The following is an 18,343-nucleotide window of genomic DNA, read 5'->3' on the forward strand; positions in this document are numbered from 1 at the left end:
TGAATAGCTCGTTCTGATAGTATCCTTTGCGTTTCTTGTACCTTTGTCTTTCACAAAACCACATTGTTCTTTGCCTATTTCAGCTTGTATCTTACTTTTAGCTCTTGTCATCAAAATTCTTAGAAGTATCTTGGTGATATGACTCATTAAACTTACGGTCCTATGTAATTCACATTCTATTGCTCCAGCTTTCGTAGGAAGTGTGATAAATACTGATTTTTTCATCTCTTCTGGTATTATTCCAGTCTCATAAATGTCATTGATTAAATCAGTAAGTTTTTCAATTCCATAATCTTCAAGGGCAATAATTTGTTCTATTACTAATTCATCAGAACCTGCTGCCTTTCCTTTCTTCATCTTATTTATTGCATTACGAACTTCAGATTTTAAAGTACTTGGACCTTCAATGTTTTTCTTAATTTCTGATTTTTCGCCTCGATCATCTTCAAACAATTCCTGAATATACTCAGTCCATCTGTGAATAATCTCATCTTTTTCCATGATAATGGTACCATCCTTTGCTTTCAAACATCCACCTGAAGAACAGAGGAGCTTTTTACCAGTGATATTCTTGATTTGTTGATGTAACCTTTTTGGATCAGTAATAGGGATTCTTTCTATTTGCTCACATTCCTGGTTTAACCATTCTTCTTTGGCTTTTTGACAAAAGCTTTTAACTTTTTTATCTAAGGACTTATATTCTATAGGATTTGCTTTCGTCCATCTCCTTTCTTCCAATAGATTTTTGATTTCAGCTGTCATCCATTTATTCTTTGTGCTTTTTTCTTTTTTAGGAATCACTGACTTTGCTGATTCTACCAAGGCATCCTTGAGAGAGTTAAATTTCATTTCTACATGATTGCTATTGTCTTCAACAGATTCTATTTCTAGACTTTGAAATCTATTCCTTACTTCAATTGTAAATTTTTTGACTTAAGTCTTCTTCTTTAATTAATTGCAAGTAGTCAAGGGAATGTTCAGGTTTTTGCTTCTTTAGTTTTTTAAGTTTTAACTTTACATGACATACTACTGGGTTATGGTCACTATCACAGTCTGCACCTGGATATGTTTTGCATTGAGTTACTGAGTTTCTAAATCTTTGGTTTATAGTAATAAAGTCAATTTGATTTCTAGTGTTATCACCTGGACTTTTCCAGGTCCACAAGCCTCTTGAATGGTTTTTAAAGTAGGTATTCATAATGACCTGATTATTCATCTTGCACCATTCTACCCATTTCTCACCTCTTTCACTTCTTTCCCCTAGTCCAAATTTTCCTATGGTATTTCCATCAGCACCTTGTCCTACTTTAGCATTTAGATCTCCCATGACAATAACAATACCTTGAGATTTGCATCCATTCTTTGTTTTACTTTTAATAAAAGTATAACAGAAATAGATTGAAATAAATGAAGCATTTTTCAAGTTCAAGTTAAAGTTTATTGTCATTCAACCATACTGCCAAACGAGACTTTATTCCTCCGGGCTAGGGTGCACAACACAGTACATATAACTCACACACATAACACGTAAAATAATATTTAACAAATAATAAAGTGCATACTGTATATGATACAAGTTAGATAGCACTACTGAAGTTGGGTGATAGCCTACTGTTGCTTTGTAAGGCAAGATATATGACTAAGTACTTTATTAATAACACTTTTTCTGTGGTAAATTGTGGTAAGCTACCACCATGAACAATGAAGAGGCAAGCGAAGGCAAGGCTGACTCAATGGTTGAGCCATGTGGGTGCAATGTAAAGTCAGAGCATAGCATAGTCGAGGAGAAGCAAGGTCAAGGCACGTTGGAGTGAGCAGATCAGAGAGGCTTCGGTGCAGAGGAGTTTCAGAACCTGTACACCTAAACCAAGAGCAAGATTGGATCAATCTAAGCGTCAAGCCAATTTGGAAAGGTCAAGAACAGCCAAGGGCTGGGCAGCTGGGTACAGGCGCAGAGTACATGGCTATGGTGAGGCCTAGGTCCTAGTGTTCAGACAATTTAAACACAGGCCCAGAGAGACTGAAAGGCAAGGTGTCAGGACCGGAGGCGAGGTTCAGGCTGGTTCTGCTCACAGTTCCACGATGTTTACTTCTCCTTCCTCGGAGCTGAGGCTGGGAGACTGCTCGGTGCTTTGTGTTTGTGAGCTTCATGGCGATTTGCCGTGCTGTGTGATGAACTGAGGCTGTGGGCCTACTCCAGCTGCTCTGGGTCTATGGACTCAATTTGGTTCTGGAGAGCAAGATTTGTTTTTTTTCTCTCTCCGCAGTGCTGAAGCTGTGAGACTGCTCCTCGTTTCATGTCTGCAAGCTCTGCAGCAATTTGCCCCACCGTGTGATGAACTGAGACTGAGGCTATGGCCTACTCTGGCTGCTCTGGTCTCTGCATCTACGGACTCAATTTGCTTCTGAATGCTCTGCTTACTTTTATTGTTCGCATGACTTGTGTTTTTTTTCTCTGCACATTGGGTATTGGTCTTTTTTAATTTGGGTTCTTTTGGCTTTCGTATTTTGTGACTGGCTGTAAGCAGATGAATCTCAAGGTTGTATAATTTAAACATACTTTCATAATAAATTTACTTTGAAACTTTGAAAGTATCACGCTACTGGCACTTCATACACGATGAGACCTGGATGGCTGCAGGGAGTTAAGTAGCCTTACAGCCTGGAGGAAGAAGCTGTTTCCCATCCTAACAGTTCTTGTCCTAATGCTACAGTACCTCCTGTCTGACAGTAGGGGGTCAAAGAGATTGTTGGACAGATGAGAAGAATCACTATCGACGCAAAGGGCCCTGCGTATGTGGTGTTCCAGATAAATAACTCTAATGGGTGGAAGAGAGGCCTTGGTGATCAGCAGTCCTCACAATCCTTTGTCGGGACTTGTGGTCAGATGCCTTGCAATTCCTGTATCAGAGAGTGACGCAGCTGGTCAGAACACTCTGAATGATGGTACTGTAAATTGGTTAAATGGTGGTGGGGGGGTGGAGGTGAAGCCTTACTTGCCGCAATCTCCTCAGGAAGTAGAGATGCTGCAGTACTTTCTTGCCAAAGAGGTGGTCTTGAGATTGTCCATTATGTGCACTCTCAGAAACTTGGTGTTCCTAACTCCCTCCATGGAGTAGTCGTGTGTGCAGAGAGGAGTGCTCACCCTGCACTTTCCTAAGGTCTACAATTTTCTCTTTGGTCTTGTCCACGTTCAGACTCAAGTTGTTGTGCTCGCACCATTCTATCAGCTGCTGTAACTCCTTCCTGTATGCTGTTTCATCATCGTTGCTGAAGAGACAACCACTGTTACATCATCAGCAAACTAAATGATTAAATTTGAACTGGATCTAGCAATGCAGTCATGCGTCAGCAGCGTGAACACTAGTAGGCTGAGCACAGCCCTGGGAGCCAGTGCTCAGTGTGATGGAACGAGAGATATTTCTGTCAACACGGACTGATTGTGGCATTTCTGTCAAGATGTCCAGGTTCAAGTCATAGAGGGAGCTGTTGAGACCCAACTGGGACAGTTCACCCACTAGCTTCTGAAGGATGATCATATTAAACACTGAGCTGAAGTCTATAAACAGCATCCAGGCGTATAAGGCAGCATTTTCTAGGTGGGACAGGACGGAGTGGACTGCGGAGGCTATGGCATCATCAGAGGACTGATTTGAGTGATAAACTAACTGGAAAGGGTCAAATGTAGCAGGAAGATGAGACATAATACGATCCATAAACAGACACTCAAAGCACTTCATTATTGTTGAGGTCACAGTTACTGGACTGTAGTCGTTCAGGCAGGTAACTGTTACACTCTTGGGCACTGAGATGATGGTAGCTGCCTTGAAGCCTGGGGTGTGGTGGGGGGGGTGGAGTCAATGAACTGTTCCAAAGAGATGTTGAAGATGTCTGTTAGAATCTCAGTTAACTGGGCTGCACAGGCCCTCCGCGCCCAACCAGGTATGTTATCAGGTCCTACAACTTTACGTGGGTTAACCCTGGCTAGGGTCTTCCTCACATCATCCACAGCCAGACAGAGTGCCTGCTCCTCGTGGGGAACAGGGGCCTTCCTCGCCAGTGCATCATCTGCTTGTTCCATGCATCAAACCGAGCATAAAAATCTTAAGCCTATCAGGAAGAGAAGCATCACTGCCGTTAATATGCAGGGTGAACTTGTAGTCCATTATGGTCTGTATGCCCTGCCGCATGTGCCTCGTATTTCTGGTGTCTGGCTGCATATTCTCTGTGAATAATTCCATTTTGCTTTCCTAATATCAAGGGAAAGTGCAGCTCTTGCTGACCTAAGAGCCATCTTATTCCCCAAACTGAAAGCATCATCTCAATCTCTCAGTCATACTCAGACCTCTGCTGTCAACCGTGGCTTCTGATTTGCTCTCACATAGATGTGGTTAATAATAGTGATGTCCTCCGTCCAGTTCTCGATATAGCCAGCCACAGATCTCGCATATTCATCAATGTTAATGTGATGGTCGTGTGTAGCCTTCTCCCTGAACATGCTCCAATCCACGTTTTCAAAACAGTGCTATAACGCTGCATCTAGACAAGCTGACATCTTGTTTAGAAAGAATCCTGTTCAATATTATTAATATAATTTTTTTTAAAAAGACAACTGTAAAATAACATCATTTCCAGACATCCTACCCTGCAAAAACACATTTCAGGGAGGTAGCATCTCCACACCCCCAGTCAACCTCCAAGGGTGTATGTAATACATTGTTTAGCGATTTTGTCTAATCTGTAAACCAAGTTGGGTATGTGCAGAAAATGTGACATCAAAATATGTACTTATAATATATTATCATGTTTATTCTATTACAACTTTAAGCAAGTCTACAGGGAGTTTGGCCTCATCATGTAGGACATCAATAGAGTAGCTCCTTAGCAGGTAGCCCGCTAGTTTAAATAATGTTAGCTATGCTAATGAATGAATGACACCTGTTAAACTCACCTCATCATGTCTTTTACATTTTAACCCACCATGGGCAATAGAAAAGTCACCATTGCAAACAGTGCAGTGAGCAACACTGTCATTATTTTTGAAGTCAACTGTAAACCCCGCCCACAGAGAAAACTGATAGGTCTACTTAGCACGAGGAGAGACCAACCAGGATGCTCACTCCCTCTCCCTCTCCCCCTCCAAAAAATCGATTTCCGGGATATTGTATATAATTTCCGGGCGTCAGGGAGCCACTATCAATATGCGGGAGACTCCCGGAACTTCCAGGAGAGGTGGGATGTCTGCATTTCTAAATGGTATCGTTATTGTTACTGTTTACTATCTAAATACTGACAGTCTGCAAGGATTTCAAAACCTACCATTCAATGTCGTGTTGTTGCAATTGTCTAGCTGTCTGACCAATATGATAGTAAAAGAGGGCCTTGAAAGGATTGGCACATAGTCAGTTTGTGATTTGCTTCCTTGGAGCAGCAAACCTCACTGGAATGATGTCAGAAATGAGAAAGTTGTCCTTTGAAATCAGATTAAGATTTGTTCTCAGTGGGGTGTATATTGGAAGTCTATTTCCACGAGCCATATATTTCTAGAACTAGTAGGTACAATGTAAAGTTAAGGGGTTGCCCTGTTATCAAATGTCTTCACTCTGTTACTTATAAAGATTTGGATCCTAAAGCTGAAAGCTTTCTGGACATCTAGGGAGTTGACAGATATGCTGATCAAACTGCAGATTTAAAACAAGATGTTAAATGGCAGCTTTTTTCTTGTTAATTTTTGTTCTAGTCAAGTTTTGTACAAGTACTTGTATGCACAAGTGCACTTAAAATTTGCAGCAACATAATAAACACAAAGCATTGGAGACAATGAGATAAGAGTTTATTCAATTTTATCAGTTTCAATCACATCTGCTAGCTTCAGTTAGCTCAACCTGGATGTTCATTTCCTTTTCATTTCTTCAATGATGCAATCTGGAAAATATAGATTTGCATAAGGAAATTGTGATGTCATTGTTTACTGAAGTTTTTAGAAGAGTATAAATACTGGGTCCCATTCCACTTTTTAAACAAAGAAGACAAAACCACTCAAACTAATCCTGTTAAAGTCTGTCTTTACCTTATCAAGTTATTCAAGCAACAGAAGTTAGAGTTCTTACATTTTTTGAACAACTACTGCAACCACCTTAAAAGTAGTTTGAGTTCCTAAAGCATGAAGAACCTATCTGTGGTTGGCTATGAAGATGAAAAGGTGTTTCTCAAAGTTGTTCAAGCAAATGCAACTTTATTATAAATTTGCCCCTAAAATATTATATAGTACATTATGCATGATATAGACAAACCATAAAATTATGAAGTGTAATGAATAGGAAGAGGCATTTCTGGCATTAAAACATCCTGAAGTTCTTAGTGGTGTTTAATTAATAACAAGAATGAATCTAATTAATCTTATTTAAACCCCAAAAGGGCATTAAGGATAGTGTTACAGGAACCACCCCTTCTAATAATGATCAGGAAGGCACAGAAAGAATCTGCAATTACCAACAAATACCTTAATTATCTCAACAAAAGAACACATGAACTTACACAACCAAGTACCTGTGTGCACAACTTCTAAGTTTTCCTGACCTTCTGTGAACAGTTAAAGAACAGAAATGATTTTACCAGTTAAAAAAGAGTTTCTGCTGCTGGCCATACATTCCTCGTAGTTCCATTTGGGATCTCCACATGTCCATGGGCACCTCATATACACCATGGTGAACCTCCTACCAAGTCATTGCTACAGCACACTTGAAGTGTCTGCTTTTATATTCATTCCTTACCAATTCACGTTACATTCCAGTGTCATTGTTTGTAGGTCATGTGTTCGGCCTTTAACACCTTGTTATTGGCTTTGCTCCAGGCCAGCATCCATTTATTACCCTCTTCCCAGCAAGTGACAATTAATAATTTATGACTCTTTGTTCTCAATCAGGAACGGGCTTGAATCATGCAGAACAGCTTCAAACCACACCATTCACAAAACTGCATGTTATATCCAACCAAAGAACACCTTACAAATAACTTTTTTATTTGGAATCGATCGTGAGTTCAGCAGATTATCTGGAGCATCGTTGTGTCTACTTTAAAACACTGATCAACTTTAGCTCACAAAAGGTGTCTCTTCATAAAATGGCAGCGTCCATTTACTCCCTCATGGCAAGAATAAAGACAATTGGCTTGTCTTCTTCAAATGGCCTTGATTCATTCGAATTCACTGATTTGTAGACTGTAGTTCTCTTTGGCCAACAATAGAATTTCAACTCTTCAATAAGAGTGTAGCAGTATTGTATACATTTTTGAAAATTCCAGCAAACACCCAGTTCTCTTTGTAAGATATGACTCAATTACAGTATAACAAGGTTAACATGCAGTCCACTTTCCTGTTGCTCCAACTTTGTGACATCTAAAGTAGATTTCCTCAACCCTGAGAATTAGACCAATAATAAGCCTGATGACTTTGGTTTAAAGCAGGAAAGAAAACTCAAAGTGGATGCACAAGCAGAGGAGTGTCTGTACATCAGGTGACTCTGACAGGAAATGATAAAGTAGTGGTAGTGTGGGGTGCTGTGGGGTGATTTAGTTGAGGGAGGTGGGAAAGAAACCGTTTTTGAATCTAGTGATCCTTGTGTAGATGCTACATAGCCTCCTCCCTGATGGGAGTGGGACAAACAGTCCAGGAGCAGGATGGGTGGGATCCTTCATGATATTGCTGGCCTTCTTCTGGTACTAGTCTATGGACTTCGGGAGGAAACCGTAGTAAACAGAGGAAACCCATGTGATCACGTGGAGAATGTACAAACTCCTTACAGATGGCGCTAGAATTGAACTTAGAACTCCGACACCCCCGAGCTGTAGTAGCATCATGCTAACTACCGTTGTGCCCTTAGAAAGGTGGGCGGGTGGGGGGGGGGAGCCTCATTCACCTCAATCTCCTCAGGAAGTGGAAATGCTGCTGTGCTTTCTTAATTAAAGAGATGGTGTTGAGGGACCAGGTGAGATAGTCCAGTATCTGCACTCCCAAAAATTTGTTGGCTCTAACAATCTCTACAGAGGAGCTACCTATGTGCAATGAGGAGTTATCAGCCTCCACCTTCCTAGATTCCATTATCTCTTTAGTCTTGTCCACTTTGAAACTCAAGTTGTTATGCTCACACCATTCTACAATCTGCTATATCTCCTCTCTGTACACCATCTCATCATTGATACGGCTATCATCAGAGAACTTAATGATTTGGCTTGAGCTGGATCTGGCGGTACAGTCATGCCTCAGCAGCAGGTTGAGCACACATCCCTGGGGTATACCGGTGATGGAGCTGGGAATGTTGCTGCCAAAAGAACTGACTGTGGTCTCCTGTCCAAAAGTCCAAGATCCAGTTACAAAGTGAGGTGTTGATACCCAACAAGGATAGTTTACCTACCAGCTTCTCAGGGATGACCATAGTAAATGCCAAGCTGAAGTTGGTTAACAGCAGCCTGGTGTACGAAACACCATTTTCCAGGTAGGACAGGACAGAGTGGAGTTAAGAGGTTATGTCATTGTCAGTGGACCAATTTGTACATTAAGTGATCTGGAGAGGGTCCAATATAGCAGAAAGATGAGATTTAATGTGGTCCATAACCAGCCACTCATAGCACTTCATTGTTGCTGAGATCAGTGTCATTAGATGGTAGTCATTAAGGCAGGTAATGTCATCCTCTTGGGCACGGGGGTGATCAGTTAATTGGGCTACACAGTCCCTCAGCAACTGACCAGGTATGTAATTAGGCCCTGCAATCATACGTGGGTTGACCCTAGCTCGGGTCTTCCTTCCGTCATCTGCGGCCAGACAGAGTGCCTGTGCCTCAGGTGGGGGGAGGGCCTTCCTCAGCAGTACATCATCCCGTCATCAAACTGTACGTAAGAGTCATTCATCCTATCAGGAAGAGAGGTTTCACTGTCATTGATGCAGGACTTGTCTGTTATGGTTTGAATGCATGCCACATGCATTCCTGATGTAAATAGCTGTAAATTCTCTCTGAATTATCCTGTTTGCCTTCCTGACATAGGGAAAGTGCTTTCTTATTCCCCAAAATGAAGGCAGCATCCCAGTCTCTCAGCAGTGCCCAGATCTCTGCTGTTAGCCATGGCTCCTGATTTGCCCTCACAGAGATGTATTTAATCACAGCGATACCCTCAATGCATTTCTCTATATAGCCAGTCACAGATCCCACATTTTCATCAATGTTAATGTGATGGTCATAGGTATCCACCTCCCTGAACATGCTCCAGTCTGTGTTTTCAAAACAGTCCCATAATGCTGAGGTTGCACCTCCTGACCAGGTCTTTGTCTCTCTTTGAGCTGACTTGTCCCATTTAATCAGTGGTTTGTATGCAGGAATTAGTATAATAGGTAAGTCGTCAGAGTATCCAAGGTGAGGCGGGGCAGACAGCCTTGGAAGCAGCATGTTGGTATTAACAGGTCTAATATGTTCTTACCGCTGGTACGTGTAATGATGTGATCTGTATCAACAGTATGCAAGACAAGCCCTTCACTGTATCTCGGGTAGACCCAACGATGATAAATCAGTTTTAATTCCAGCACTGAATAAAGTGTCAGCCAAGTAAGCTATTTTGTCCTGTGAACATTGGATTTCTTGAATGTTATTGGAGATACACATATCAAGGCAGGCAGAGAGCATTTCATCACTATTCTTATATGTGTTGCAGATAGTAGAAAGGCTTTGGGATGTCATAAGGTGAGTCACTCACTGCAGCCTTGGGAATGAAATTTGTTTATTGATGTACTTGGATTGGTTGTATTGTTTCTACTAAAATGACACTGGTCAACTCTTTAGAGTAGGCATAGAAGAATTGTTCTAGGGGGACTTTGCAGTGGGCAGTAAGTGGTAAGACTTGAGTGGTGGCAGGATGTGGGGTACAATGGCCAGGTAGTGGGAGGATAGAATGAAATAGGTTAATATATATGAATGGATTCTTCAGTATGTTGTTAATTCACCACCTCTTCTTTAATTTTCCTGAATCTGCCGGGCAAAAGACAATGACCCACCCATATTGCCAGTCTTTGATTTGTGGTTTCTCATCTTGCACAATATCCCTCCATAACAGCTTACACAAGAAAAATAAGTTACAAAAATCATGAAACCAATTGCACTACAACGGCAATATACAGTATTCAAGAACAGAATAACAAGCTGTGGTGTATGGAAACTAAGATGACACTACAAAGCTTGCCTTTTCTAGGAAGGATATACTGCACATCCAATCCTACACTAGACAGCCAGGTCAGAATAGTGTCTGATTTCCAAATCACTTTTCAAACTGCAGAACGTGCTGCATGAACAACACACTAATGTAAATGTAAATAATTGGATAAAGTACCCTCTACTCTTACCTTGCAGCCATTCCATTCCTTCTTGAAGTCCCTCCCCTGTCAGAGCACTACAGGGACTACAAACATAAGGATGAAAATGACAATGCTGCTCATAAAACATTTTCCCGATTATAGAACCATACAGAAAGGAAATGACCATTGGGCCCAACTCATCCACACCAACCTGGGAGCACTTTCTGTATCAATGCCATGCACAGCACTTCGTATATGGGCTTCCATGCCGAAGTGATTCAAGTGCTCCTCTGGATACTTAGTTACTGTCAGGAGATTTAACACTCACAGAACAGTGCATTTCAGTTACTTTCACCTTCTGAGTGAAGGTGGACTGCCTCATCTAAATCTCCTTCCCCTTATCCTAAATCTATGTGTCTAGTTTTATCTACTTCTAAAGTAGTGAAAGGTTTATTGTAGACTCCCCTATCCTTACCCCTTGTAATTTTATACAAGTCATTCATGTCCCCTCTTAAACTCTTCTGGTCCAAGGAGAGATCACTTAGCTTCTCTAGTTTCTCTCAAAACTGACCAGCTCTGTCTCAGACAATATTCTGGTGAATTTCCTCTGCACACCCTTCATTGCTGATACATCGTTCCTATATTTTAATGATCCCAATTACACAGAGTACTCCAAATGCGATTTTACAAAGTTGGAGCATAACTTCCCAATTTATGTACTCATTGGCCTGCCTAGAGGCCAGTTTCTCATATGCCATCCTAATCATGTTATCTATCTATGTTGCCACCTTCAAGGATATGAGGACTTGTATTTTAGGTTCCCTCTATTCCACAATACTCCCTAAAACCTTACCATTTGTGGTGTATGTCCTAGCCTCATTAATGCTCCCAAAATGCATAACCTCTCATTTGTCTGAATTAAATTCCATCTGCAGATTTTCAGCGCTCTTCACCTATCAATCAATACCTTTCTGCAGCCTAAGACTTCTTTCTACAAGTTCTCCTGACCTACAGTACAAGAGATGTCCAAAGATGGGGAAAGTGTATTCAAAACAATGAAGCAATTTTTTAAAATATTTTAATTTTGTTTTTGAAATTAAGATTTCACTCAATTGAAAAAAAATGTACTTCTATAATACCATTAATGAAAGAGAACATTCCATGTGCTTCTCCCTAACTTCTACAAACAAATTTAATTGCCAGCCCATAAAAAAAGCCAACACAAATGACCGAAGAATAGGTCAAAGGTAGATTTTGAGGAGTGCTTTAAAGGAGGAAAATGAGAGTGATGTGTAATGGTTAAATAAATGCATTTCAGAGCTTTAGGGCTTTGACAGAAAAGACACGGCAATTAAAATCTGAGTTACTCAAAACGGAGAATTGAAAGTGCAAAGATATCTCGAGAAGTTATAGAATAGGAGATTACAGAGACAGGGAGAGGCAGGGATATGCCGGGATTTAGAAACAATGAAGGGTATTTTAAAATTGAATTGTGCCTAACAAATAACCAATGTACATTATAATCATATGTGTGATGAATAAACAGATACAGATACAGTTGACCTCCACCTTATAGCTGCTTGGGTAAGAGAAATTTGCTTGTATGGAATTCACAAATAACTACCGAAAATCTTGAGTTATGGATCAAATTTTACTTTTATTGAATTTAAGTAGGAAAAGGAATAATGACAAAATGCAAAAGAAACAAATCTTGTCATTCAACATTGTGGGGCAAAATATGTGGATATGACATCACTGCATCGACTGGGTTGACAATCACAGCAAAGTCCCTAATTTGTCATGCCCTCTCCCATCCAAACACATGTGAATAGATGTCTCAGAGGGCAACACTGCCACTGTTTTTCCATATGTGAGCCACTTTCTCTTAATACCCCACAGTACTAAGTGATTAAAAATGAAAATTGACACCATTTATTGTTTTGTTTGCACGAGCCTTGTCCATCCCCAGAATCTAATCCCCCAAGTCTAATTTTAAATAAGGGCAGTGATTGTGATTGACGATAAAATGACTAAATGTGCAAGAAAGGTATCCCATACACTTCTCCATTATTAACATGGGTTTCAACGGGATAAAAGGGGGGGTTGCATCACAGAAAATTGCAACATGGACAGTTTTTAGAAACACAATCCCTGAGTAATGCCAGGGTTGCCTGTACAAGTTAAGAGATGGGCTTCAGAGTTTTGAATGAACATAAAGTTAAAATGGGTGAAAATGAGGGACTAATTGAAATAACTGTCCAGTCACATCACAGACATGAATGAAGGTTTTGATAGCAGATGAGTAAAAAATGGTCATGTAATATAATGAAAATGGAGATTGAGAGAGAGGACTGTCAGACCATTGAAGTTCATGCCTTTAATATTCCCACTATGGAGCAAGTTGTATTTTGGACTCCTGTGAAATTTAATTTCCCAACATATAACCCATTTTATTCATTGTTGGTTCCTCTGAGAAGTTACTAATTTTGCACACATGCTCTGTATTGTGCTTTTACCCTTCAACTTCATATTTCCTTAAGTTTATAAACATCTTCTTTCTCTGAAAAAGAATCCAGTGCTTTCCCATCATATAAAATGAATAAATGCTGGATTAAACCACCCATAAACCCATAAGGAAGCTCAACTCACAGCTTATGTGGGTCAAAGATGACCAGGGACTCAGGTTGGCTGGTGTTTACAGGATTCCCTGTGAATGTGGGGTAGCGTGTATCAGCCAGATGGGTCGCATGGTGGATACTCCTGCATCAAGGAGTACAGGAGGTGTATCCTTTTGGGTTACCCGGAGAAACTGGCAGTAGCAGAACATTGCATTGGTAATGGCCATAGGATTGGTTTTGATGGCACAAGACGACTGTGCCATGCCAACGGCTTTTGGGACCATCTGGTAAAGGAAGCTATTGAAATGAAACTAGCAGATAAGAATTATAACAAAAATGAAGATCTCACTCCAAGTAAGAACTGGAATTCGATTGTAAACATGGTGGGAGAACGGAACCCTGATTGAATGAGGACTAACCAATTGGGAGGGACAGAGGATGGCAGTATAAATACCACCAGAATAGGCATGCCCAGGCATCATCCCTGATGAAGATGGCTGAGTTTGTCATCAAAACATTGGTTATAATCAATACCTGTACCCGGCTGGAAACCCACGAAGAGTATATTCATCTTCTTTCTCTCTCTCTTCCTTTAATGATCATAACTAGAGCTATCCTAGATATTTCTTTTACGTATGTCACCAGAGCCTTGAATATAACTTTACATATCCAGCATTTTCTAATAGATTGCTGTTTGTTAGTGACTAAAGACTAGTGCTAAAATCTGATATTGTTAATCCTATAGATTAGTTTTAATCTACTGAGGAATTTATTGGAAGCAAGGGACAGCAATTCAGTAAGAAAGGACTGTTAGTGCAAGGTCACAGCTTTGCTTGACATTATTTTGCTCTGAAGTTGGTTCTGTTGTGGACCTGCTAATTAAATTAAGGCTTTCATTCCATCATCAACAAACATAAAATAAAACAACCTCTTGACTTTGAATGCAATAAAATTCTTTCCTTTCATAGGCACATCCTTATTTCTTCAACTATCAATGTCTAACCCACCTTTGAAAAATTCACCATCTCCTACAAAATGAAACCTGCCTTTAAATTTAATTTGCAATTTGCAATTTCTGGCAATCAATTATTCAAGAATGGTATGTTTATATTTTTAACAGTATTAACTTGTGTATGAATATTCTTGACATCTATGAACAATAAATGGAATACCATTATGATCCAGTACAATTCGTGTTTTAAATAATTATGGATCTTATATTTTTCAGTGAAATTAAGTAACATCCATCAACACAATGATCTGTTTCTCCAATCTACCATAACAAGATATTTCACCTACCATAGATGCCAACGTTTTTTCTGGATGTTATGAAGTCTCAATATCTGGGTGAGCATGTCTGATGGCATAACATCTTTCAGATCGATTTTATTTGCCAAAAAAAGAATGGGGATTTGTCTGTGTTTAACATCTGCAAGTACAAATATGATGTTCTGTTAGTTCCTATGCAAATACATTTCTGTGTAGCATGTGAGAACACAATCACAATATCCTTTTTTTTAAACATACAAAGCAAGATAAGAAAGTGAGAATGCATTGAATATGCAAAGTTAAGTGATAGGGCAAGAAAATGGGAAATGGTGTATAATCTCAGCCAATGCAAGGTTACTCATTTTGACCAGGAGAAAAAGAACACATCATTGTCAAAATATGTTTGATGCCTTTTTCCTGCGTTCTAGTCCATAAAATTGTGATGGCGCAATAAGTCAGTCAGCCCATTGAGACTATGTTGGTTGTGATACAACAATTCCATCAATTCCATTTCCCTGTTCTTTTTCCATTGCTCTGTAAATTATTCTGTTAAGTGCCTATTCAATTCTCATCTGAAAGTCTTGGTTGATTCTGATCACAAAAAATAAACATGTAAGCAACAGAATGTTGGCCTTTATTACAAAGGGTTGCAACCCAACAGTAAAAGTTTTTCCACAACAATGCAGGGCTTTAGTATTGTGACACTTGGAGTAATATACACTCAGTTGCTAAGGTACCTAATGAAGTGGACACTGAGTGTATTTCTGTATGTTCATGGTCTTCTGCTGCTTTAGCCCATCCACTTCAAGGTTCAACATGTTGTGCATTCAGAGATATTCTTCTGCAAACCCTTTGAGGTAAGACATGGTTATTTGAGTTACTATCACCTTCCTGTCAGCTTGAACCAGCCTGACCACTCTGTTCTGTCCTTTCTCATTAACAAAACATTTTTGCCTGCAGAACCGCAGGTCACAGGATGTTTTTTTTTTGTTTTTGCACCATTCTCTATAAACTCTAGAGAGTGTTGTGCATGAAAATCCCAGGAGATCAGCAGTTTCTGAGATACTCAAACCACACCATCTGACACCAACAACCATTCCATGGCCAGAGTAACTTAGATCATATTTCTTCTCTATTCCAATGTTTGGTCCGAACAACAACCAAGTCTCTTGACCATATCTGTATGCTTGTATGCATTGAGTTGCTGCCACATGAATGGCTGATTAAATATTTGCAATAACAAGGTGTGTAGGTGTACTAATAAACTAGCCACTGAGTGTATAGGAGGTCTCACTTGATGATTGGGGATCATCAACCTAACAAAGTCTTTTTTTCACAAATGCAGTCTTCTGAATATTTACTGCTTTTTAAAAAATTGATTCCAGAGAAGGCTTGTGTAGGTGACGCAATTTGGGACTTGTAGGAATAATATTTGAATGTAAAGAATGTTTTCAAGAAAGATCAGTGAAATATGCAAGATCCTGAGAGAGGTTAATGGAGTAGATGCAAAGATAATATTTTCCCCGGCTAGAGAGTCCGGAAATGCAGAGGGAACAAGTTGGAGATGGAATTAGGAGATGACAAAGTCTCGAGAGAAAGTGTCGGTGTTTAGGATTAACATGAGAATTGTGAATCCTTGGAATGCTCAAAATCACTGAGGATACCCTAAGGCAACTTTTTTTATGCATGGACTAATGCCATTAAGCACGGGATCCATGGAACCCAGATTGGGAACCTGTACTCTAAGGGAATCCAGGGATTGGGTCAATGGGAGAACTGAGGAAAGAAACAACCATTATCATATTGTACATAATAAAAACACGTTCAGCATATTTGAGGATGCAAGTGGCCTATTCCTGTTTCTAGTTTTCATTTTCTGAACATAATATTTCTTGTCTAATTTGGCTGTTTTTTTAAATTCTGGAGACATTCTCAGTACAGTAACCCTTAACTGTATAAATGTGCTCATTGTACAAACATAAATAGTATACAAGTTTGAAGTTGGTTGATCATGAAGGATACCCTCACTGCCACATTCATGCGTTTCCTTGCAGAAAGTGAGAGTTAGACAACAATAGATGCCAGAACACCAACTAGATCATTAAGCATCAGGGTGAAGTGGAATAAGTGAGGCTAAATGATAGGGAAAGTAAATAGTAAAGTCAGTAGGCTTTCACCATCTATATCACCAAACATAGCCCTAGCAAAAATTGGTAAAAGCCAAGGAACTATTACTATTGCTTCAGCATAAATATCAGTATTTATTCCGCTGAGAGGAAAGTAAATCAAAATAACAAGTGTTATGGACTCTACTAGCAGAAAGTTCAAGTGGCATACCAACGTGACAAAAATAAATCACCATTTCCTTTGTAATCACTGCCTCCCAGTCAATCAGCACCATGAAACACTTTTATCAAAAGAACTGTGGTGATTCACCAAAAGCTTCTGAAAGATAATTGGTTTATTATTGTCACATGTTCTGAGATACAGTGGAAAACCTACTGTTCATACTGATAAATTCACTACAACAGTGCATTTGAGGTAGTGCAAGGTAAAACAATAACAGAGTGCAGAATAAAGTGTTACAGCTACAGAGAAAGTGCAGGGCAGGTAGACATTAAGTTCCAAAGTCACAATAAGGTAGATTGTGAAGTCAAGAGGTCATCTTGTCATAATAGAGAACTGTTCAATGGTCTTATACCAGAGTCCTGAGCCTGGTGGTACATGCTTGCAAGTTTTTGTATCTTCTGCTCGATGGGAGGGTATAGAGGAGAGACTATCCAGGTGAGTGGGAACTTTGATTATTCTGGCTGCTTTACCAAGCAGAAGTATAGACAAAAGTCCATGGAGGAGAGGCTAGTTTCCAGGATATTCAGAGTGGTGTCACAGCAGAGCAGTTGCTATACCAAGTTGTGATGCATCTGTATAGGATGTTTTCTATGATGTATCGATTAAAAATTGGTGAAGGTCCAAAGGAACGTACCAAATTACTGTAGCCTCCTGAGGAAGTACAGACATTTGTGAGCTTTCTCGGCCGTGGCATCTATGACAGGCTGGTGTAAGTGGGAGATGGGCAACAAATGTCAGCCTTTCCAGACTTATGCCATTGGCAAGGAGGTACAAGAACCTTAGGTTCCACACCTCCGAGTTCTGGAGCAGTTATTAGATTTCAATCATCAGGCTCCTGAACTAGCGTGGATAGCTTCACACACCCCAACTCTGATATGATTCTCACCTTTCATGTTCTCGGTTTTATTTATTTATTATTGGTATTACTTGTATTTCCACAGTTTGACTGCTTTTGCACATTGGTTGTTTGTCCATCTTTGTGTGTCATTTTTCATCAATTCTGTTGTATTTCTTTGTATTTACTGTGAATGCCTGCAAAAAATGAATCAGGGTTGTATATGGTGACATACACTGTACATGCTTTGGAGATAAATGTACCTTGAACTTAGACTTATAAAAATTACGTGGGCTGAATTCTCTACATTATCTACCACATAATTCCAAGAATACCTGGATGAATAAGGAGATTTTCTAATTCTTCTTTCACTACGCTGATCCTCTGCTTATCCGCACTATCAATGACAAAAATAATTGCATGAGCATCCCTGCAATAAAAACAAAAGCAACTAGAGACCAAATGGCACTATGTTATTTAGAAATAAATTAACAATTGTATTCATTTTCAGCATTCTATTCATAAAACACTGTTGTCCACAGTATGAATTACAAATGTATCAAAAAGCTTCCTTTTTACAATGGAAGCAAAAACTATTGCCTGCCAATATGTTTTATATTCTACGCACGCACGCACAAACATCACAGACATGAAGCAAAACTTGATAGGCTCCAACCTTACTCAATATAGTCATAGAGCAATTCAGCACGGATACAGCCCCATCAACCCAACAATTCTGTGCCCACTACAGTGCCCATCCAAGTAGACCTAATTTCCTGCATTTGGCCTATTCCCTTAAAGCACCACCCCTCTATGTACCTATCCCTATGATATTTATTTATATCAAGTAATACAGTCGAATTAAGACTATGCAACCAACTTCTAAATCACAAAATCTAAACACCAAGCAAATTATTTCTGAAAATAAAGATAAT

At 39.7% G+C, this 18,343-nt stretch overlaps 1 protein-coding gene across 1 annotated transcript in view; it reads right to left on the reverse strand.

The window, feature by feature from the left end:
- Nucleotides 1-5,820: 5,820 nt before the first annotated feature.
- LOC134353024 (ADP-ribosylation factor-like protein 6) overlaps nt 5,821-18,343 on the reverse strand; it is a 29,326-nt gene continuing 16,803 nt past the window's right edge. Inside the window, exons 4-7 of the mRNA XM_063060823.1 lie at nt 17,744-17,805; nt 14,255-14,384; nt 10,386-10,441; nt 5,821-5,925 (exon numbers count right to left, since the gene is read on the reverse strand). Of these exons, the coding sequence (XP_062916893.1) occupies nt 5,894-5,925; nt 10,386-10,441; nt 14,255-14,384; nt 17,744-17,805 (280 nt within the window). The 3' untranslated portion in view covers nt 5,821-5,893. The remainder of the gene's footprint in view (nt 5,926-10,385; nt 10,442-14,254; nt 14,385-17,743; nt 17,806-18,343) is intronic.

The sequence above is a fragment of the Mobula hypostoma genome, chromosome 10, assembly GCF_963921235.1.
Source record: "Mobula hypostoma chromosome 10, sMobHyp1.1, whole genome shotgun sequence".
NCBI classification, from domain to species: Eukaryota; Metazoa; Chordata; class Chondrichthyes; order Myliobatiformes; family Myliobatidae; genus Mobula; species Mobula hypostoma.